Genomic DNA, 23,882 nt, shown 5'->3' with positions numbered 1-23,882 from the left:
TCCCGATTTCCGCGATTGTTGCCAATTTCCCCGATTGTTGCCAATTTCCCCGATTGTTCCCAATTTCCCCGACTGTTCCCAATTTCCCCAATTTCCCTGATTGTTCCCAATTTCCCCGACTGTTCCCGATTTCCCCAATTTCTCCGACTGTTCCCGATTTCCCCAATTTCCCTGATTGTTCCCAATTTCCCCAATTTCCCCGACTGTTCCCAATTTCCCCAATTTCCCTGATTGTTCCCAATTTCCCCGACTGTTCCCGATTTCCCCAATTTCTCCGACTGTTCCCGATTTCCCCAATTTCCCCGATTGTTCCCAATTTCCCCAATTTCCCCGACTGTTCCCGATTTCCCCGACTGTTCCCGATTTCCCCGATTTCCCGACTGTTCCCAATTTCCCCAATTTCCCCGACTGTTCCCAATTTCCCCGACTGTTCCCAATTTCCCCGACTGTTCCCGATTTCCCCGATTTCCCGACTGTTCCCGATTTCCCCGACTGTTCCCGATTTCCCCGATTTCCCGACTGTTCCCGATTTCCCCGACTGTTCCCGATTTCCCTGACTGTTCCCGATTTCCCCGATTTCCCCGACTGTTCCCGATTTCCCGACTGTTCCCGATTTCCCCGATTTCCCCGACTGTTCCCGATTTCCCGACTGTTCCCGATTTCCCCGATTTCCCCGACTGTTCCTGATTTCCCCGATTGTTCCCGATTTCCCCGATTTCCCGACTGTTCCCGATTTCCCCGATTTCCCCGACTGTTCCCAATTTCCCCGACTGTTCCCGATTTCCCCGATTTCCCGACTGTTCCCGATTTCCCCGATTTCCCCGACTGTTCCCGATTTCCCCGACTGTTCCTGATTTCCCCGATTGTTCCTGACTGTTCCCGATTTCCCTGACTGTTCCCGATTTCCCCGACTGTTCCCGATTTCCCCGATTGTTCCCGATTTCCCCAATTGTTCCCGACTGTTCCCGATTTCCCCGACTGTTCCCGCTTTCCCCGATCCCCCGATCCCCCAACTCCCCGTTCATTCCCCCACCTCTCGGTGCAGGGGCTGCTCTCACATCGGGGTGATCAAAGCCATGGAGGAGTCGGGGATCCCCATCGACCTGGTGGGGGGAACCTCCATCGGCGCCTTCATCGGCGCGCTCTACGCCGAGGAGCGCAGCGCCGTGCGCACCAAACAGCGCGCCCGGGAGTGGGCCAGGGTGGGGACGCTGGGGACATGGGGACGCTGGGGACATTGGGACACTGGGGACACTGGGGACATGGGGACACTGGGGACATTGGGACATGGGGACACTGGGGACACTGGGGACATGGGGATACTGGGGACACTGGGGACATGGGGATACTGGGGACATGGGGACACTGGGGACACTGGGGACACTGGGGACATGGGGATACTGGGGACATGGGGACACTGGGGACACTGGGGACACTGGGGATACTGGGGGCATTGGGGACATGGGGACATGGGGACACTGGGGACATGGGGACACTGGGGGCATTGGGGACATTGGGGGACATGGGGACATTGGGGCACGTGGGGACATTGGGGCATTGGGACACTGGGGACATCAGGGACGTGGGGACATTGGGGACATTGGGGACACTGGGGGCATTGGGGACACTGGGACATTGGGGACATTGGGGACACTGGGGGCATTGGGGACACTGGGACATTGGGGACATTGGGGACATTGGGGACACTGGGGGCATTGGGGACACTGGGACATTGGGGACATTGGGGACATTGGGGACACTTGTGGACATGGGGTCACTGGGGACATGGGGACACTGGGGCCATTGGGGACATTGGGGACACGGGACTGGGAGCGCACGGGTTTTCTCCTTTTTTTCCCCTTTTTAATTTTTTTCCCCTCCTTTTCCTTCCTCTTTTCTTTCTCCATTTCCGTTCTTCATCCTGTCCCTTCCTCCTCCTCCTCTTCCTCCTTCATCTCCATTTCCTCCTTCTCTTGTTCCTTTTTTTTTCCTTTTTCTCCTTTTTATGAGCTCCTCTTCCTCCTTCTCCCTCTTTCTCTTCCTCCTCCTCCTTCATCTCCTTCCTCATCCTCCTCCCTCTTCCTCTTTCTTTTCCTCCTCCTCCCTCTCTTTCCTCTTTCTTCTTCACCTCCGTCCTCCTTCTCCATCCGTTTCCTCCTCCTCCTTCATCTCCTTCTTCTTCCTCCTTCTCCATCTTCTTCCTCCTCCTCCCTCTTCCTTTCTTTTCCTCCTTGTCCTTCATCTTCTCCTTCCTCTCCTTCCTCCTCCTCCCTCTTCCTCTTTCTTTTCCTCCTCCTTCTCCTTCATCTGCTCTTCCTCCTTTATCTCCTTCTTCCTCTTCTTCCTCCTCCTTCATCTCCTTCCCGCTCCTTTTCTCTCCTTCCTTTTCTTCCTCCTCCTCCTCCTCCTCCCCCAGTGCATGAATTCCGTTTTTGAGACCGTCCTGGACCTCACCTACCCCATCACCTCCATGTTCTCGGGCTCGGCCTTCAACGCCAGCATCAACCACGTGTTCCAGGACAAACAGATCGAGGTGTGTCCCCTTGAGGGGATGTCCCCAGGGTGTCACCCGGCCCCTGGACCCCTCCCCGGTGTCCCCAGGGTGTCACCCGGCCCCTGGACCCCTCCCCGGTGTCCCCAGGGTGTCACCCAGCCCCTGGACCCCTCCCCGGTGTCCCCAGGGTGTCACCCAGCCCCTGCTGTCCCCCACAGGACCTGTGGCTGCCCTACTTCAACGTCACCACCGACATCACGGCCTCGGCCATGCGCGTGCACACGGACGGTGAGAGCTCCTTGGGGACGCCTTGGGGACACCTTGGGGACACCGAGGACGCCGCAGGGGTGGCTCCAGGAGCCGCCGGTGCCGCCTTGGGGACGTGGGTGGGGTGGGGAGGGGACAGCTGGGGCTGCATGAGGCGCTAACAACCGCTGCTGACCACTAACACCAGTAACAACCCGTGAAGCGGCGGTGGGGACATCAGGGGACGTGGTGGTGGCGGTGGGGACATCGAGGAGGTGTGGTGGGGACGGTTGTGTTGGTGGTGGGGACGTGGTGGTGGGGACGTGGTGGTGGGGACATTGGGGACATCGTGGTGGTGGGGACATCGAGGAGGTGTTGGGGACATGGTGGTGGGGACACGGTGGTGCTGGTGGTGATGAGGACAAGATGGTGGTGGTGGTGGTGGTGAGGACATGGTGGGGACATCACGGTGGTGTTGGGGACGTCTTGGTGGTATTGGGGACGTGATGGTGGTGGTGACGGGGACATCTCGGTGGTATTGGGGACGTGATGGTGGTGGTGACGGGGACATCTCGGTGGTGTTGGGGACGTCTTGGTGGTGACGGGGACATCTCGGTGGTGTTGGGGACGTGGTGACGGGGCCATCGTGGTGCTGGTGGCCGGGGACCTTTAATGCTGGTGGCTTGTCCTTTGTCCCCGCCCGCCGCCGGAGCTCACCTGGGACATTGAGCCGTCCACTCGGCCACCGCGCTGCCCGTGTCCTCCGCCCCTCGTCCCTCCTTTCGCTGACCCTCTAACCCCCGACTAACCCCCGCTGACCCCCGACTAACCCACCCCAGTCCTCTGCTGGCCGCTGATGTCCCCAACCTTCGCTGTCCCCGCGTCCCTGGGCGGTCCCCGGTGGCCGTGACCGTGTCCTCTCCGTCCCCAGGCAGCCTCTGGCGCTACGTCCGAGCCAGTGCCTCCTATACCCCCTACCTGCCTCCGCTCTGCGACCCCAAGGACAGCCACTGGCTGGTGGACGGCTGCTATGTTAACAATGTCCCAGGTCAGCACCCCGAAAAACCACCAGAGAACCACCAAAACCAGTGAAAAAACCCACCAAAAGGCCGCCCCAAAACCACCGAGAAACTCAACGAAAACCCACTCCAAAACAGCCAAAAAAAAAAAAAACCCCGCCCCGAAACCGCGATGAAAACCACCGAAACCGTCCCAAAACACCCACCAAAACCACCCCAAAGTCGACAAAAAAAAACCACCAAAAAAAACCCCAGCGAAACCACCCCGAAACAGCCGAAGAGAACCACCGCAAAAAAGACCGAGAAACCCACCCCAAAACCACAATGAAAACCACCGAAACCGCCCCCGAAACCACCAAAACCGTCCCCGAAACCACCAAAACACCCACCAAAACCACCCCAAAGTCAACAAAAAAAACCACCCCCAAACCGACAGAAAAACTGCCGGAAAAAAAAAAAAAAAAAGACAAAACCACCCCAAAAACCCACCAAAAAAACCACCAAAACAACCACCCCAAACCCAGCGGGAAAAAACCGACCAAAACCACCAAAAAACCACCAAAAAACCCCACCCGAAAGTCATGAAAAAAAGACCAAAAAACCACCAAAAAACCACCAAAAAAACCCCCTCAAAACCACCAAAACAACCACCCCAAACCCAGCGAAAAAAACCTACCAAAACCACCAAAAAACCACCAAAAAAACCCACCCTAAAGTCATGAAAAAAAGACCAAAAAACCACCAAAAAAAACCCCTCAAAACCACCAAAACAACCACCCCAAACCCAGCGAGAAAAACCTACCAAAACCACCAAAAAACCACCAAAAAAACCCCACCCGAAAGTCATGAAAAAAAGACCAAAAAACCACCAAAAAGCCACCCGAAAGTCATGAAAAAAAGACCAAAAAAACCACCAAAAAAACCACCAAAACCCACCCCAGAACCACCTCCAGCCAGTCCCCACCACCAACCGGGGCGCACCGGGCCTTCCTCTGCTCACCACCGTGCGGTTCTTCGGAGCCCCGTGGCGTGGCAGACGCGTCCCGGCGTCGCTGTGGGCGTGGGACGGCCGTGGGTGCCGGGGCGCTGACGGCGTCTCCCCCGGTCGCGTTTTCGGCGCCGGTTTCTCCCGGCGCCGGCGGCGCCCGGCCGCAGGTTCTCTTTGGCGTTACGTCCGCGCCAGCATGACCCTGTCGGGGTATCTGCCCCCTCTGTGCGACCCCAAGGACGGCAACCTCCTCATGGACGGGGGTTACATCAACAACCTGCCAGGCAAGTGCGGCACGGCGGGCGCGGGGAGGGGGCTCGGACGGACGGACGGACCGACGGACGGTGGTCTCGGTGGTCAGCCGTCGCCTGCCGGTGGTTTTTTGGTTCCTCCCAGTGTTGGGGGGGGGTTTTTCTGGAACGTTCCGTGGTTTTTCATGGTCAGGATCCGTCCATCTTCATTATTTCTTGGCGCCTTTTCCACGTTGGATGGATTTTCCGGAACGTTCCGTGGACCTTCATGGTCAGGATCCGTCCATCTTCATTATTTCTTGGCGCCTTTTCCACGTTGGATGGATTTTCCAGAACGTTCCGTGGACCTTCATGGTCAGGATCCGTCCATCTTCATTATTTCTTGGCGCCTTTTCCACGTTGGATGGATTTTCCAGAACGTTCCGTGGACCTTCATGGTCAGGATCCGTCCATCTTCATTATTTCTTGGCGCCTTTTCCACGTTGGATGGATTTTCCAGAACGTTCCATGGTTTTTCATGGTCAGGATCCGTCCATCTTCATTATTTCCTGGCGCCTTTTCCACGTTGGATGGATTTTCCGGAACGTTCCGTGGACCTTCATGGTCAGGATCCATCCATCTTCATTATTTCTTGGCGCCTTTTCCACGTTGGATGGATTTTCCAGAACGTTCCGTGGACCTTCATGGTCAGGATCCGTCCATCTTCATTATTTCTTGGCACCTTTTCCACGTTGGATGGATTTTCCAGAACGTTCCATGGTTTTTCATGGTCAGGATCTGTCCATCTTCATTATTTCTTGGTGCCTTTTACACGGATGGATTTTCCGGAACATTCTGTGGACCTTCATGGTCAGGATCCGTCCATCTTCATTATTTCTTGGTGCCTTTTACACGGATGGATTTTCCGGAACATTCCGTGGACCTTCATGGTCAGGATCCGTCCATCTTCATTATTTCCTGGTGCCTTTTCCACGTTGGATGGATTTTCCAGAACGTTCCGTGGTTTTTCATGGTCAGGATCCGTCCATCTTCATTATTTCTTGGCGCCTTTTCCACGTTGGATGGATTTTCCAGAACGTTCCGTGGACCTTCATGGTCAGGATCCGTCCATCTTCATTATTTCTTGGCACCTTTTCCACGTTGGATGGATTTTCCAGAACGTTCCATGGTTTTTCATGGTCAGGATCTGTCCATCTTCATTATTTCTTGGTGCCTTTTACACGGATGGATTTTCCGGAACATTCTGTGGACCTTCATGGTCAGGATCCGTCCATCTTCATTATTTCTTGGTGCCTTTTACACGGATGGATTTTCCGGAACATTCCGTGGACCTTCATGGTCAGGATCCGTCCATCTTCATTATTTCCTGGTGCCTTTTCCACGTTGGATGGATTTTCCAGAACGTTCCGTGGTTTTTCATGGTCAGGATCCGTCCATCTTCATTATTTCTTGGCGCCTTTTCCACGGATGGATTTTCCAGAACGTTCCGTGGTTTTTCATGGTCAGGATCCATCCATCTTCCGTCATCTTTTGGTTTCTCCAGAACGTTCCATGGTTTTTCCTGGTCAGGATCTGTCCATCTTCCATCATCTCCTGGTGGTTTTTCCATGCCGGGCATTTTTTTCCAGAACGTTCCACGGTTCTCCACGTGCAGGATCCATCTTTTGTCCCTTTTCCATCATCTCTCGATGTCCTCGCTGCTGGTCACCCTCTTGGGGCATCTCCACCCTCTGTCACCTCCTGGTGTCACCTCCTGGTGTCCGCATGCTGTTGACCACCCTCCATCCCGTGTCACCTTCTGGAGGTCACCTCCTCCATCCTTGGTGACCTCCAAGGCCACTGTCCCCCCTGGTGACCTCCCCACACCACTGACCATCTCCTGGAGGTCACCTCCTCCATCCCTGGTGACCTCCAAGGCCACTGTCCACCCTGGTGACCTCTCCACACCACTGACCATCTCCTGGAGGTCACCTCCTCCATCCCTGGTGACCTCCCCACACCACTGACCATCTCCTGGAGGTCACCTCCATCTCTGGTGACCTCCAAAGGCACTGACCACCTCCTGGAGGTCACCTCCTCCATCCCTGGTGACCTCCAAGGCCACTGTCCACCCTGGTGACCTCTCCACACCACTGACCATCTCCTGGAGGTCACCTCCTCCATCCCTGGTGACCTCCCCACACCACTGACCATCTCCTGGAGGTCACCTCCATCTCTGGTGACCTCCAAAGGCACTGACCACCTCCTGGAGGTCACCTCCTCCATCCCTGGTGACCTCCCCACACCACTGACCATCTCCTGGAGGTCACCTCCTCCATCCCTGGTGACCTCCCCACACCACTGACCATCTCCTGGAGGTCACCTCCATCTCTGGTGACCTCCAAAGGCACTGACCATCTCCTGGAGGTCACCTCCTCCATCCCTGGTGACCTCCCCACACCACTGACCATCTCCTGGAGGTCACCTCCATCTCTGGTGACCTCCAAAGGCACTGACCATCTCCTGGAGGTCACCTCCTCCATCCCTGGTGACCTCCAAGGCCACTGTCCACCCTGGTGACCTCCCCACACCACTGACCATCTCCTGGAGGTCACCTCCTCCACCCCCGGTGACCTCCAAGGCCACCGACCATCCGTCCGTCCGTCTCTCCCCGCAGCCGACATCGCGCGCAACATGGGCGCCAAGACGGTGATCGCCATCGACGTGGGCAGCCAGGACGAGACCGACCTGTGCAACTACGGCGACTCCTTGTCCGGCTGGTGGCTCCTCTGGAAACGCCTCAACCCCTGGGCCGAGAAGGTCAAGGTGGGCCTGACCACCAGGTGACCTCTGGGGACGCCAGGGCATGGTGGGGATGGTGGTGGTGTCCTCCAGGAGGTGACACGGGACGGAGGGTGGGCGCTGGGAGGGGGGACACCAGAGGACACCGAGGGACAGCGGAGGTCACCAGGGGACACCAGGGGACGAGGCCAAGCTGGAGGAGATGGCTCCGGGCTGGGGGAGGGTGGTCGTGGTGCTGGGGGACGTCGGGGGGTGGTGATGATGGTGACGACGGTGACGACGATGGCGGTGGCGGTGACGATCGTGATGATGAAGATGACAAAGGTGACGACAACGACGACGATGACGATGACGGTGGTGATGATAACGATGATGGTGATGGTGACGATGACCCAGTGACGATGACAATGAGGACGATGACAATGACGATGATGGTGGTGGCGGTGACGATCGTGATGATGAAGATGACAAAGGTGACGACAACGACGACGATGACGATGATGATGGTGGTGATGATAACGATGATGGTGATGGTGACGATGACCCAGTGACGATGACAATGAGGACGATGACAATGACGATGATGGTGGTGGTGATGATAACGATGATGATGATGGTGACGATGACCCAGTGACGATGACAATGACGATGATGGTGGTGGTGATGATAACGATGATGATGATGGTGACGATGACCCAGTGACGATGACAATGAGGACAATGACAATGACGATGATGACAAATGACGGTGACAATGACCATGACGACGAGGATGATCGCGATGACGACGATGGTGAAGACAGTGACAATAACGATGACAATGGCTGCGACAACGACCACGATGACGATGACGGAAATGACGACGATCGTGACCATGACGACGACGAGGACCCGCCGGCCACGCCCCCAGCGTCCCTTTCGGGCAGGTGCCGGACATGGCGGAGATCCAGTCGCGCCTGGCCTACGTGTCGTGCGTGCGGCAGCTCGAGGTGGTCAAGTCCAGCTCCTACTGCGAGTACATCCGCCCACCCATCGACCGCTTCAAGACCATGGACTTCGGCAAGTTCGACGAGATCTACGTGAGTCGGCGCCGGGGGCGCCGGGCCGGGGGAGCGCCGAGGGGTGGGATGGGGGGCTTGGGTCGTCCTTGGGGGTCTTTGGGTCATCCTTGGGGGCCTTCGGTCGTCCTTGGGGGTCTTGGGTCGTTGTGGGGGGTCTTTGGTCATCCTTGGAGGTCTTTGGTCATCACTGGGGGGTCTTGGGTCATCATTGGGTTTCTTCGGTCATGGTTGGAGGTCCTTGGTCATCCTTGGGGGTCCTTGGTCATCCTTGGAGGTCCTTGGTCATGGTTGGAGGTCCTTGGTCATCCTTGGGGGTCCTTGGTCATCCTTGGAGGTCCTTGGTCATCCTTGGAGGTCCTTGGTCATCCTTGGGGGTCCTTGGTCATCCTTGGGGTTCCGTGGTCATCGTTGAGGGTCTTTGGCCATCCTTGGAGGTCCTTGGTCATCCTTGGGGGTCCTTGGTCATGGTTGGAGGTCCTTGGTCATCCTTGGAGGTCCTTGGTCATCCTTGGGGGTCCTTGGTCATGGTTGGAGGTCCTTGGTCATCCTTGGAGGTCCTTGGTCATCCTTGGGGGTCCTTGGTCATGGTTGGAGGTCCTTGGTCATCCTTAGAGGTCCTTGGTCATCCTTGGGGTCCCGTGGTCATCGTTGAGGGTCTTTGGCCATCCTTGGGTGTCCTTGACTCTCGGTTGAATGATGTTGACCCTCCCTGGGGTGTCCTGGGCCGTCCTGGGGGTCAGTCCAGGCCGCTGACCGCTGACCGCTGTCCTGTGCCCAGGACGTGGGCTACCAGCACGGCAAGCTGGTGTTCGAGGGCTGGAGCCGCGGCGACGTCATCGAGAAGATGGTGAAGGATCGACGGTCGGCCGACTTCTACGAGAGCAAACGCATGGACGTGAGCCGGGGACACCTGGGGGGACGTGGGGACACACCTGGGACAGCTGGGGACACCTGGGACACACCTGGGGACACCTGGAGGGATGTGGGGACACACCTGGGGGGACGTGGGGACACCTGGGGACACACCTGGGGACACCTGGGGGGACGTGGGGACACACCTGGGACAGCTGGGGACACACCTGGGGACACCTGGGGGGACGTGGGGACACACCTGGGGGGACGTGGGGACACCTGGGACACATCTGGGGGGACGTGGGGACACACCTGGGACAGCTGGGACACACCTGGGGACACCTGGGGGGACGTGGGGACACACCTGGGACAGCTGGGACACACCTGGGGACACACCTGGGACAGCTGGGACACACCTGGGACACACCTGGGACACCTGGGACACACCTGGGACACACCTGGGGACACCTGGGGATACACCTGGGGACACCCTTCCCTGCCCCACTCCTGTCCCCTCTGTCCCCTGGGGATGCTCAGGTGTCCCCTCACCTGTCCCCTCACCTGTCCCCTGTGTCCCCTCAGGTGCTCACCTGTCCCCTCACCTGTCCCCTGTGTCCCCTCAGGTGCTCACCTGTCCCCTCACTGTCCCCTCACCTGTCCCCTGTGTCCCCTCAGGTGCTCACCTGTCCCCTCACCTGTCCCCTCACCTGTCCCATGTCCCCTCAGGTGCTCACCTGTCCCCTCACCTGTCCCCGTGTCCCCTCAGGTGCTCACCTGTCCCCTCACCTGTCCCCTCACCTGTCCCATGTCCCCTCAGGTGCTCACCTGTCCCCTCACCTGTCCCCTCACCTGTCCCCTCACCTGTCCCCGTGTCCCCTCAGGTGCTCACCTGTCCCCTCACCTGTCCCATGTCCCCTCAGGTGCTCACCTGTCCCCTCACCTGTCCCCTCACCTGTCCCCTCACCTGTCCCATGTCCCCTCAGGTGCTCACCTGTCCCCTCACTGTCCCCTCACCTGTCCCATGTCCCCTCAGGTGCTCACCTGTCCCCTCACCTGTCCCATGTCCCCTCAGGTGCTCACCTGTCCCAGCGCCGGTTTCACGGACCTGGCCGAGATCGTGTCGCGCATCGAGCCCGCCCAGCCCTACCTGTCGGACGGCTACGGCGACGGTGACAGCGGGGACGGGGCGGGGACATCGCGATAGGGGCGGGGACGGGGCGGGGACATCGCGATAGGGGCGGGGACATCGCGATAGGGGCGGGGACGGGGCGGGGACATTGCGACTGGTGAGGGGACACCTCAGGGGTCTCAGATTTGGGTCTGGGGGCTCAGATTTGGGGTCTGGAGGTTCAGATTTGGGTCTGGGGTCTGGGATTTGGGGTCTGGGGGTTCAGATTTGCATCTGGGGGTTCAGATTTGGGGTCTGGGGGCTCAGATTTGGGGTTTGGGGGTTCAGATTTGGGTCTGGGGTCTGGGATTTGGGGTCCGGGGTCTTTTGGGGTCTTTTGGGGTCTGGGATTTGGGTCTGGGGTCTTTTGGGGTCTGGGATTTTGGGTCTGGGGGTTCAGATTTGGGTCTGGGGTCTCAGATTTGGGTCTGGGGTCTGGGATTTGGGGTCCGGGGTCTTTGGGGTCTTTGGGGTCTTTGGGGTCAGGGCTCTGACCCGTGGCCGTGGTCCCCCAGAGGAGTCCGATTACCTGACCGAGTTCGAGGACGAGGGCCCCGAGTCGCTGCGGGGCGAGGAGGACGCGGCCGAGTGGGGCAGCGCCGAGGCCGTGAGTGCCCAGAGCGGGGACCCCAAAAACACCGGGGGACCCCAAAACACACCGGGGGGACCCCGAAAACACCGGGGGGATCCCAAAAACACCGGGGGGACCCCAAAAACACCGGGGGACCCCAAAACACACCGGGGGGACCCCGAAAACACCGGGGGGATCCCAAAAACACCGGGGGAACCCCAAAACACACCGGGGGGACCCAAAAACACCGGGGGGATCCCAAAAACACCGGGGGAACCCCAAAACACACCGGGGGGACCCAAAAACACCGGGGGGATCCCAAAAACACCGGGGGACCCCAAAAACACCGGGGGGATCCTAAAAACACCGGGGGGACCCCAAAAACACCGGGGGGACCCCAAAACACACCGGGGGGATCCTAAAAACACCGGGGGACCCCGAAAACACCGGGGGATTCCGAAACACACCGGGGGGACCCCGAAACACACCGGGGGGACCCCAAAAACACCGGGGGGACCCCAAAACACACCGGGGGGACCCCAAAAACACCGGGGGGACCCCAAAACACACCGGGGGACCCCAAAACACACCGGGGGGATCCCAAAAACACCGGGGGGACCCCAAAACACACCGGGGGGACCCCAAAACACCGGGGGGACCCCAAAACACACCGGGGGGACCCCAAAAACACACCGGGGGGATCCCGAAAACACCGGGGGGATCCCAAAAACACCGGGGGGACCCCGAAAACACCGGGGGGATCCCAAAAACACCGGGGGGACCCCAAAAACACCGGGGGGACCCCAAAAACACCGGGGGGATCCCAAAAACACCGGGGGAACCCCAAAACACACCGGGGGGACCCCGAAAACACCGGGGGGACCCCGAAAACACCGGGGGGACCCCAAAACACACCGGGGGGACCCCGAAAACACCGGGGGGACCCCAAAACACACCGGGGGACCCCAAAAACACACCGGGGGGATCCTAAAAACACCGGGGGACCCCAAAAACACCGGGGGACCCCAAAACACACCGGGGGGACCCCGAAAACACCGGGGGGACCCCAAAAACACACCGGGGGGACCCCGAAACACACCGGGGGGATCCCAAAAAACACCGGGGGGACCCCAAAACCCGGGGGGGACCCCAAAAATGGGGGTTCCCTGTGTGTCCCCAGTGTGTCCCCAAGGTCCGCCGTGTGTCCCTCATGTGTCCTCAATGTCCCCAGTGTGTCCCCCAATGTCCCCCAATGTCCCCAGTGTGTCCCAGCTGTCCCCAGTGTGTCCCCCATGTGTCCCCAGTGTCCCCAACGCTGTCCCCATGTGTCCCCAGTGTGTCCCCAGTGTCCCCAGTGTGTCCCCAAGGTCTGCCGTGTGTCCCCCATGTGTCCTTAATGTCCCCAATGTGTCCCCCAATGTCCCCAGTGTGTCCCCGATGTTCCCCGTGCGTCCCCCATGTGTCCCCCGTGTGTCCCCAATGTCCCCAGTGTGTCCCTGATGTCCCCCGTGCGTCCCCCGTGTGTCCCCAGTGTCCCCAACGCTGTCCCCGTGTGTCCCCACAGGAGGAGGACAAGTCCCTTCGGCGCCGCCCCAGCGTGGCCGGGACCCCCCCGCCCCCCCCCCGCCGACCCCGACGGCTTCTGAGGGACCCGGGGGGTCCCCGGTGATGTCCCCGGTGATGTCCCCGGTGATGTCCCCAAGCCGGGGGTCCCTGCCCCACCCCCCCGTGCTGGCACTTTCCAACGGCTCCCAGGACCCCCGATGTCCCCTCAGTGTCCCCGGGGGGGATTTTGGGACCCCCGATGTCCCCTCAGTGTTCCGGGGGGGATTTTGGGACCCCCGATGTCCCCTCAGTGTCCCCGGGGGGGATTTTGGGACCCCCAGTGTCCCCTCAGTGTCCCGGGGGGGATTTTGGGACCCCCAGTGTCCCCTCAGTGTCCCCGGGGGGGATTTTGGGACCCCCAGTGTCCCCTCAGTGTCCCCGGGGGGGATTTTGGGACCCCCAGTGTCCCCAATGTGTCCCCGGGGGGGATTTTGGGACCCCCAGTGTCCCCTCAGTGTCCCCAACCCCCCCCGCGCTGTTGCACTGTCGCTCCCCCGGCCGGCCACGGGGGGGCGCTGCTGTAAATGTTCCTTTTCCCGGTTTTTTTTTTCTTTTTTTTTTTAACGGTTCTTATTTAAATCCATGGCTGGATGGGCTCTTGATTAATTATTAATTATTAATTATTAATTAATTATTAACTCTCGCTTCTTGATTTTTTTTTTTTTTTGTGTGTGTTTGGGTTCTTCTTATCGGGATGGTTTGAGGCGTTTTCAGTTAAAAACTGGTGGTGACGATTGGGGGGGGAAAAAAAATGGGAATAATGGGAAAAATGGGAACGGAAAAATGGGGAAAAAAATAGGAAAAATGGGATGGGAACAGGTGTGGAGCTCCTCGCTTCCTATTGGCTCTCGCGCCTGTCAATCACGGCGCTCAGCCAATTAGCGCCCTTGCTGGGCCGGGCCTTACCCCGAGGCCGCGGCGCTACCGGAGCGGCTCCCGAACGGATCCCGAACAGTTCCCGGGGCTCCCGAACGGATCCCGAACGGATCCCGGGGGTCCCGAACGGTTCCCGGGGCTCCCGAACGGATCCCGGGGATCCCGAACGGTTCCCGGGGTTCCCGAACGGTTCCCGGAGGTGCCGAACAGTTCCCGGGGGTCCGGAGCGGTTCCCGAACGGTTCCCGGGGTTCCCGAACGGTTCCCGAACAGTTCCCGGGGCTCCCGAACGGTTCCCGGGGGTCCGGAGCGGTTCCCGAACGGTTCCCGGGGGTCCCCGGCCGGGGGTTACCGCTCCCGGTGCCGCCGGTAATGAAATTTGGGGTCCCCGGTGCTTCCCCGGCACTTCCGGGCTCTCGCAGCTCCCGCGTTTTCTCCTGGGGCGGCGGCTCCCGTCATTGGCCAGCGCGGCTGTCAATCATGGCTGACAGCCAATCAGGGTAGAGCCCGGACCACGGCGCCGTTACCCCCGATTCTGAGTTTAATTCCCGATGTTTGTGTTTAATCCTCAATTTCTGGCTTTAATTCCCGAGTTTTGTGTTTAATTCTCAATTTTTGGGTTTAATTCCCGAGTTTTGTGTTTAATCCTCAATTTCTGGCTTTAATTCCCGAGTTTTGTGTTTAATCCTCAATTTCTGGCTTTAATTCCCGAGTTTTGTGTTTAATTCTCATTTTTTTTGGTTTAATTCCCGATGTTTGTGTTTAATCCCCAATTTTCGGGTTTAATTCCCGAGTTTTGTGTTTAATCCCCAATTTTCGGGTTTAATTCCCGAGTTTTGTGTTTAATCCTCAATTTTTGGGTTTAATTCCCGAGTTTTGTGTTTAATCCTCAATTTCTGGCTTTAATTCCCGAGTTTTGTGTTTAATCCTCAATTTCTGGCTTTAATTCCCGAGTTTTGTGTTTAATCCTCAATTTTCGGGTTTAATTCCCGGAGTTTTCAGTTTAACTCCCTTCTCAAAACTTCAATTCCCGATTTTTTTCTTTTTTTGGTTTAATTCCCGTTTTTTTTTTGTTTAATCCCCAATTTTTTGGGCCATTTCAGGATGCACAACCTCCCCCCCCCCATCCCCCCAAAACCCGGAATATTTTTATTCCTCCCCCAATTCCATCCCAAAGAAAATTCCAAACTCTTTCCAAAAACAACCAAAGCCTTGATCAACACTTTGTTCTTTCTTCATGGACAAACTCCCCCCCTCCCCCCCCCCTCCAAAAAAAAAAAATTCCAAGAAATCCTTGGGAAAATCCCGGAAAATTCCACGAACTCCTTGGGAAAATCCTGGAAAACTCCACGAACTCCTGGAAACTTGGGAGCAACCCCCCCCCCCCTCCCCCGCCCTACCCCGGGACGCTTCGTGGGCCAAGTTCAAAACCCGCGGGCTCCTCCCCGGCCGAGGGGTTGGGAATTCCGTGATTCTGGGCGTTTCGCGGGATCGGGAATTCGGGGAATTCTGGGAGCGGCCCCTCAGGAAGGCACTCGGAGCGGGGCCGTGCCCAGCAGCAGCTGCAGGAGCCGATCCACGCAAAACGCCGCCAGGAAATCGGCCGCCAGCACGGCCAGGATCAGCAGCCGGAACTGCGGCAGCAAGGAAGGGAGCTCTGGAACGTTCCGTGGGAATGGCGATCCCCAAATCCCCAAAAACCCAAATCCCTGGGAGTTCTGGAATGTTCCGTGGGAATGGCGATCCCCAAATCCCCAAATCCCTGGGAGCTCTGAAACGTTCCGTGGGAATGGCGATCCCCAAATCCCCAAAAACCCAAATCCCTGGGAATTCTGGAACGTTCCGTGGGAATGGCGATCCCCAAATCCCCAAATCCCCAAATCCCTGGGAGTTCTGGAACGTTCCGTGGGAATGGCGATCCCCAAATCCCCAAATCCCTGGGAGTTCTGGAATGTTCCGTGGGAATGGCGATCCCCAAATCCCCAAATCCCTGGGAATTCTGGAATGTTCCGTGGGAATGGCGATCCCCAAATCCCCAAAAACCCAAATCCCCAAATCCCTGGGAATTCTGGAACGTTCCGTGGGAATGGCGATCCCTAAATCCCCAAATCCCTGGGAATTCCGGAATGTTCCGTGGGAATGGCGATCCCCAAATCCCCAAATCCCCAAATCCCTGGGAGTTCTGGAACGTTCCGTGGGAATGGCAATCCCCAAAAACCCCGAATCCCTAAATCCCCAAATCCCCAAATCCCTGGGAGTTCTGGAACGTTCCGTGGGAATGGCGATCCCCAAATCCCCAAATCCCCAAATCCCCAGATCCCCTTGGGAATTCTGGAATGTTCCGTAGGAGAACCAGCCCCAAATCCCATCCCAATCCACAGGCAAGGACAGATCCCAGATCCCCTGGAATTTGGGAATTCCCTCTAAAACTTGGAGATTTCCCCTCTGAAATTTGGGAATTTTCCCCGGAAATTTGGGAATTCCCCCCTGAAATTTGGGATTTTTCCGCCTGAAATCTGGGAACCTCCCCTCGGAATGTTGGGAACGTCCCCTCGAAACTCGGGATTTCCCTGGGGAATCCCCCCGGCTGGGACTCTCCAAACCCATCCCTGTAAAACCCCTCCCCCCCCCCTCCCCCCCCAAGAGCTCCAAACCTTTTCCCCACACAAAATCCCTCCGAGAAATCCCGGGAATTCCCCCCCGCCCCAAAATCCCGGGAATTCCCCGGCTCGGCTCACCTCGGCCGGGATGTCGACGAGGCCGAAGCCGAGGTTGAGCTGGGGCCAGGCGCCGCTGAGCAGCCCCAGCACGGCCGAGGCCGAGAGCAGCAGCGCCCAGAGCAGCGCGCGGTTCTGGCCCAGGCTCTCCATGAAGGGCCGGCCCTGCGGGCACGCGCCGCGTCAGCCGCGCGCACCGGGGGGGACTGGGGGGACTGGGGGGACTGGGATAAACTGGGATGGGACTGGGATGGGACTGGGATGGGACTGGGATGGGACTGGGGTAAACTGGGATGGGACTGGGATGGGACTGGGGGGGACTGGGATAAACTGGGATGGGACTGGGATAAACTGGGATGGGACTGGGGGGACTGGGATGGGACTGGGGGGGACTGGGAGGGACTGGGGTAAACTGGGATGGGACTGGGATAAACTGGGATGGGACTGGGGGGACTGGGATGGGACTGGGGGGGACTGGGATGGGACTGGGGGGGACTGGGGTAAACTGGGATGGGACTGGGGGGGACTGGGGGGACTGGGATAAACTGGGATGGGACTGGGGGGACTGGGGGGGACTGGGGGGGACTGGGATAAACTGGGGGGACTGGGGGGGACTGGGATAAACTGGGATGGGACTGGGGGGACTGGGATGGGACTGGGGGGGACTGGGATGGGACTGGGGGGACTGGGGTAAACTGGGATGGGACTGGGGGGGACTGGGGGGACTGGGATAAACTGGGATGGGACTGGGGGGACTGGGGTAAACTGGGGGGGACTGGGATGGGACTGGGATAAACTGGGATGGGACTGGGGGGGACTGGGATGGGACTGGGGGGGACTGGGGGGGAACTGGGATAAACTGGGAGGGACTGGGATGGGACTGGGATGGGACCGGGGGGACTGGGGGGGACTGGGGGGGACTGGGGGGACTGGGATAAACTGGGAGGGACTGGGATAAACTGGGATGGGACTGGGAGGGACTGGGGGGGACTGGGGTAAACTGGGATGGGACTGGGATGGACTGGGATAAACTGGGAGGGCACTGGGGGGGACTGGGATGGGACTGGGATGGGACTGGGGTAAACTGGGAGGGACTGGGATGGGACTGGGGGCACCGGGGGGGACTGGGATAAACTGGGATGGGACTGGGGGGGACTGGGGGGACTGGGATGGGACTGGGGGGGACTGGGATAAACTGGGATAAACTGGGATGGGACTGGGAGGGACCGGGGTAAACTGGGATGGGACTGGGGGGGACTGGGATGGGACTGGGGTAAACTGGGAGGGACTGGGATGGGACTGGGGGCACCGGGATGGGACTGGGATAAACTGGGATAAACTGGGAGGGACTGGGATGGGACTGGGAGGGAACTGGGAGGGACTGGGAGGGCACTGGGAGGGACTGGGAGGACTGGGGGGGACTGGGAGGGACTGGGAGGGACTGGGGGGGACTGGGATAAACTGGGAGGGACTGGGATGGACTGGGATGGGACTGGGATGGGACTGGATATACTGGGGGGGACTGGGAGGGACTGGGAGGGACTGGGATGGACTGGGAGGGACTGGGAGGGACTGGGATGGACTGGGATGGACTGGGATGAACTGGGAGGGACTGGGAGGGACTGGGAGGGACTGGGAGGGACTGGGAGGGACTGGGGGGACTGGGGTGAACTGGGAGGGCACTGGGATGGACTGGGAGGGACTGGGATGGACTGGGAAGAGTTTGGGGGCACTGGGAGGGGGGCTGGGGTAAACTGGGAGGGACTGGGATGGACTGGGATAAACTGGTTTGGACTGGTTTGGACTGGGAGGGGGTCTGGGGGCACTGGGATGGACTGGGAGAGCACTGGGATAAACTGGTTTGGACTGGTTTGGACTGGGAGGGGGTTTGGGGGCACTGGGATGGACTGGGAAGAGTTTGGGGGCACTGGGAGGGGGGCTGGGGTAAACTGGGAGGGCACTGGGAGGGACTGGGAGGGACTGGGATGGACTGGGGTAAACTGGGAGGGAGTGGGATGGACTGGGAAGAGTTTGGGGGCACTGGGAGGGGGTTTGGAGAAGTTTTGGAGCAGGAAAACGGAGTTTGATGGAACTGGGAGGGGATTGGGATAAACTGGGAGGGCACTGGGATGGACTGGTTTGGACTGGTTTGGACTGGGATGAACTGGTTTGGACTGGGGAGGAGTTTGGGGGCACTGGGAGGGAAAAACGGCGGGGAAGGAGGGGAGGGAAACTGGGAAAACTGAGGAGAAAAAGTGGGAAAAGTGGGGAGGAAAAATTGGGAAAAACAGGGAGAGAAACAGGGGAAAATGGGAAGGAAAAACTGGGAAAAATGGAGGAAAAAACTGGGAAAAATGGGGAAAAAATGGGAAAAAATGGGGGAAAACTGGGAAAAATGGGGGAAAATTAAGGAGAGAAACGGGGAAATGGGAAGGAAAAACTGGGAAAAATGGGGGAAAAAACGGAAAAAATGGGGAAAAAATGGGAAAAAATGGGAAGGAAAAACTGGGAAAAATGGGGAAAAAATGGGAAAAAATGGGGGAAAACTGGGAAAAATGGGGGAAAATTAAGGAGAGAAACGGGGAGAAATGGGAAGGAAAAACTGGGAAAAATGGGGGAAAGAATGGAAAAAATGGGGGAAAGCTGGGGAAGAGTGAGGAGGAAAAGCTGGAAAAAATGGGGGAAAAAACTGGGAAAAAATGGGGGAAAACTGGGGAAAAATGGGGGAAAACTGGGAAAAATGGGGGGAAAAACAGAAAAAATGGGGGAAAACTGGGAAAAATGGGGGAAAACTGGGGAAAGGTGAGGAGGAGAAGCTGGAAAAAATGGGGGAAAAAACTGGGAAAAAATGGGGGAAAAAACAGAAAAAATGGGGGAAAACTGGGAAAAATGGGGGAAATTGAGGAGAGAAACGGGGGGAAATGGGAAGGAAAAACTGGGAAAAATGGGGGAAAAAACAGAAAAAATGGGGGAAAAAACAGAAAAAATGGGGGAAAACTGGGAAAAATGGGGAAAACTGGGAAAAATGGGGGAAAGAGTGGAAAAAATGGGAGAAAACTGGGAAAAGGGGGAAGCTGGGGAAGAGTGAGGAGGAAAACTGGAAAAAATGGGGGAAAAAACAGAAAAAATGGGGGAAAAAACAGAAAAAATGGGTGAAAACTGGGAAAAATGGGGGAAATTGAGGAGAGAAACGGGGGGAAATGGGAAGGAAAAACTGGGAAAAATGGGGGAAAAAACAGAAAAAATGGGGGAAAAAACAGAAAAAATGGGGGAAAACTGGGAAAAATGGGGAAAACTGGGAAAAATGGGGGAAAGAGTGGAAAAAATGGGAGAAAACTGGGAAAAGGGGGAAGCTGGGGAAGAGTGAGGAGGAAAACTGGAAAAAATGGGGGAAAAAACAGAAAAAATGGGGGAAAAAACAGAAAAAATGGGTGAAAACTGGGAAAAATGGGGGAAAACTGGGAAAAATGAGGGAAAAATGGGAAAAATGGGGGAAAACTGGGAAAAATGGGGGAAAACTGGGAAAAATGGGAAAAAACTGGGAAAAATGGGGGGAAAACTGGGAAAAATGGGGAAAAACTGGGAAAACTGGGGGAAAACTGGGAGAAGGGGGAAGCTGGGGCAGGGTGAGGAGGACGAGCGCGGAGCAGCGCGGCCGGGGAGGATCCCGGCGGAGCGGGAGGCGGCGAGGGGCGCGCCCACCTTGTAGTTGATGGCGAAGGTGGCCGTCTGCGTGGCCACGGCCAGCAGGTACACGGTGCTGTTCACCAGCGACGGCTCGAACTCCCGGCTCAGGTCCACAAACTCCTCCTGCCTGGGCGGAAAGATCGGCAGGAACCTCGGGATCCGTGCCGGGATTCATCCTGGAGCGATTCCCAGGAAAAATTCCCGCTTTTTTTTGGGGGGGAAATCGGGGTTAAAATGGGTTTGGGAGTGGAAAAAAACGGGGGTTTTTCGTTCAGATCCGTGAATTCCTCCGCCCTGGGATGGAAAAATCGGGATGAACTTTGGGATCGATCCTGGGATTCATCCTGGATCGATTCCCAGAAAAATTCCCGCTTTTTTTGGGGGGGAAATCGGGGTTAAAATGGGTTTGGGAGTGGAAAAATTGGGCCTCAATCCCGGATTTTTTGGGAATTTTTTGTGATTAAAGCCTCAATCCCGGAATTTTTTGTGATTAAAGCCTCAATCCCGGATTTTTTGGGGAATTTTTTGTGATTAAAGCCTCAATCCCGGAATTTTTTGGGGAATTTTTTGTGATTAAAGCCTCAATCCCGGAATTTTTTGTGATTAAAGCCTAAATCCCGGAATTTCTGGGGAATTTTTTGTGATTAAAGCCTCAATCCAGGAATTTTTTGTGATTAAAGCCTAAATCCCGGAATTTCTGGGGAATTTTTTGTGATTAAAGCCTCAATCCAGGAATTTTTTGTGATTAAAGCCTAAATCCCGGAATTTCTGGGGAATTTTTTGTGATTAAAGCCTCAATCCAGGAATTTTTTGTGATTAAAGCCTAAATCCCGGAATTTCTGGGGAATTTTTTGTGATTAAAGCCTCAATCCCAGAATTTTTGGGGAATTTTTTGTGATTAAAGCCTCAATCCCGGATTTTTTTGTGATTAAAGCCTCAATCCCGGATTTTTTGGGGAATTTTTTGTGATTAAAGCCTCAATCCCAGAATTTTTGGGGAATTTTTTGTGATTAAAGCCTCAATCCCAGAATTTTTTGTGATTAAAGCCTCAATCCTGGAATTTCTGGGGAATTTTTTGTGATTAAAGCCTCAATCCGGGAATTTTTGGGGAATTTTTTGTGATTAAAGCCTCAATCCCGGAATTTTTTGTGATTAAAGCCTCAATCCCGGATTTTTTGGGAATTTTTTGTGATTAAAGCCTCAATCCCGGATTTTTTTGTGATTAAAGCCTAAATCCCGGAATTTTTTGTGATTAAAGCCTCAATCCCGGAATTTCTGGGGAATTTTTTGTGATTAAAGCCTCAATCCAGGAATTTTTTGTGATTAAAGCCTCAATCCCAGAATTTTTGGGGAATTTTTTGTGATTAAAGCCTCAATCCCAGAATTTTTTGTGATTAAAGCCTCAATCCTGGAATTTCTGGGGAATTTTTTGTGATTAAAGCCTCAATCCTGGAATTTTTGGGGAATTTTTTGTGATTAAAGCCTCAATCCCGGATTTTTTTGTGATTAAAGCCTCAATCCCGGAATTTCTGGGGAATTTTTTGTGATTAAAGCCTCAATCCCAGATTTTTTAGGAATTTTTTGTGATTAAAGCCTCAATCCCGGAATTTTTTGGGGAATTTTTTGTGATTAAAGCCTCAATCCCGGAATTTTTTGGGGAATTTTTTGTGATTAAAGCCTCAATCCCGGAATTTTTTGTGATTAAAGCCTCAATCCCGGATTTTTTTGTGATTAAAGCCTCAATCCCGGAATTTTTGGGAATTTTTGTGATTAAAGCCTCAATCCCGGATTTTTTTGTGATTAAAGCCTCAATCCCGGAATTTTTTGTGATTAAAGCCTCAATCCCGGAATTTCTGGGGAATTTTTTGTGATTAAAGCCTCAATCCAGGAATTTTTTGTGATTAAAGCCTCAATCCGGGAATTTTTGGGGAATTTTTTGTGATTAAAGCCTCAATCCCGGATTTTTTTGTGATTAAAGCCTCAATCCTGGAATTTTTGGGGAATTTTTTGTGATTAAAGCCTCAATGCCAGAATTTCTGGGAATTTTTTGTGATTAAAGCCTCAATCCCGGAATTTTTGGGGAATTTTTTGTGATTAAAGCCTCAATGCCGGAATTTTTTTGGGAATTTTTCGCCTCAATGCCGGAATTTTTTGGGAATTTTTTTTGGAATCAAAGCCTCACCTGGGCTCGCTGCGGGCCTGAGCTTCCTGATAAAGGAACACGAGGCTGAGGAAATGCACCAGGAACTGCAGCAGCACCGTCAGCACCGTGTACAGGTTGAAAATGTTGGGAAGGGGGCCTCTCCTTGGAAAGGGTCTTCAAAGGCTGCCCAAAACCAGCGAAGAAAAAACAGGAGAAGAAATAATAAATAAAAGAAATGATAAAAAATCCCAGGAATTCCACCCCAGTCCAAATCCTCGGGGGGGTTTTTCCGGAGAATTCTGGGGGAGTTTGAAGGCCCGGGGAGGGTTTGGGGGGGTTCATTCCCAGGGAAATTGGGATTTGGGGGGTTTTTTTTTGGTTTGTTTTGAGGTGAGAATTCCAGATTTCCAGGGAAAATTCTCAATTTGGGGCTTTTTTTTTTGGTTTTGGTTCGGTTTGGATTTGGCTGCTCGTCCTAAAAGTTGAGATCCTGAGGGGAGGAATATCCTCGGGAGGATCCCAAATCCAACATTCCCACTCTCCCTCTGCAGAAATCCCCGTTTTTGGACCAGAAATGTCATTTTTTTGGGACTTTTTTTCCCTTTCCCCCCTCAGAAATCACCATTTTATAACCACAAACGCGATTTTTTTGTGGGATTTTTTCCCTTTCCCCCCTCAGAAATCACCGTTTTATAACCACAAACCCGATTTTTTTTGGATTTTTCCCCCTTTCCCCCCTCAGGAATCCCCATTTTTGGACCACAAACCCGATTTTTTGGGGATTTTTCCCCTTTCCCCCCTCAGGAATCCCTGTTTTCGGACCATAAACTCGATTTTTTTTGGATTTTCCCCCTTTCCCCCCTCAGGAATCCCCATTTTGTGACCACAAACCCGATTTTTTTTGGATTTTTCCCCTTTCCCCCCTCAGGAATCCCCATTTTTGGACCACAAACCCGATTTTTTGGGGATTTTTCCCCTTTCCCCCCTCAGGAATCCCTGTTTTCGGACCATAAACTCGATTTTTTTTGGATTTTCCCCCTTTCCCCCCTCAGGAATCCCCATTTTGTGACCACAAACCCGATTTTTTGGGGATTTTTCCCCTTTCCCCCCTCAGGAATCCCTGTTTTCGGACCATAAACTCGATTTTTTTTGATTTTTTCCCTTTCCCCCCCTCAGGAATCCCCATTTTTGGACCACAAACCCGATTTTTTGGGGATTTTTTCCCTTTCCCCCCTCAGAAACCGCCATTTTATAACCACAAACGCGATTTTTTGGGGATTTTCCCCCTTTCCCCCCGAATTCCCGGGATTACCTCGGACCTGGAGATGAAGGGGAAGCTCCGGGATCATCCCAGCCCCAAATCCCACCTTTCCCCCTCAGAAATCACCGTTTTTGGACCACAAACCCGATTTTTTTGTGGGATTT

The 23,882-nt window shown here is 55.5% G+C and overlaps 1 protein-coding gene across 3 annotated transcripts in view; it reads left to right on the top strand.

Moving 5' to 3' along the window:
* The window catches only part of LOC136305301 (patatin-like phospholipase domain-containing protein 6), a 32,036-nt gene extending 18,201 nt beyond the window's left edge, over positions 1 to 13,835 (top strand). Inside the window, exons 27-36 of one of the 3 annotated variants that reach the window (XM_066208575.1) lie at positions 1,046 to 1,202; positions 2,417 to 2,533; positions 2,713 to 2,782; positions 4,915 to 5,031; positions 7,655 to 7,803; positions 8,705 to 8,857; positions 9,618 to 9,734; positions 10,764 to 10,860; positions 11,375 to 11,466; positions 12,995 to 13,835. In XM_066208575.1, the coding sequence (XP_066064672.1) occupies positions 1,046 to 1,202; positions 2,417 to 2,533; positions 2,713 to 2,782; positions 4,915 to 5,031; positions 7,655 to 7,803; positions 8,705 to 8,857; positions 9,618 to 9,734; positions 10,764 to 10,860; positions 11,375 to 11,466; positions 12,995 to 13,099 (1,174 nt within the window). In that variant the 3' untranslated portion in view covers positions 13,100 to 13,835. Of the gene's footprint in view, positions 1 to 1,045; positions 1,203 to 2,416; positions 2,534 to 2,712; positions 2,783 to 3,671; positions 3,789 to 4,914; positions 5,032 to 7,654; positions 7,804 to 8,704; positions 8,858 to 9,617; positions 9,735 to 10,763; positions 10,861 to 11,374; positions 11,467 to 12,994 lie in introns of all 3 variants that reach the window. The other 2 variants (XM_066208576.1, XM_066208577.1) reach the window with 2 other exon arrangements.
* The last annotated feature ends 10,047 nt before the right edge of the window (positions 13,836 to 23,882 follow it).

This window comes from Chamaea fasciata, unplaced genomic scaffold, assembly GCF_029207755.1.
Source record: "Chamaea fasciata isolate MVZ Bird 193981 ecotype frontalis unplaced genomic scaffold, bChaFas1.0.hap1 SCAF_352, whole genome shotgun sequence".
Classification (NCBI taxonomy): Eukaryota; Metazoa; Chordata; class Aves; order Passeriformes; family Sylviidae; genus Chamaea; species Chamaea fasciata.
This window is presented reverse-complemented; position numbering and strand designations above follow the sequence as displayed.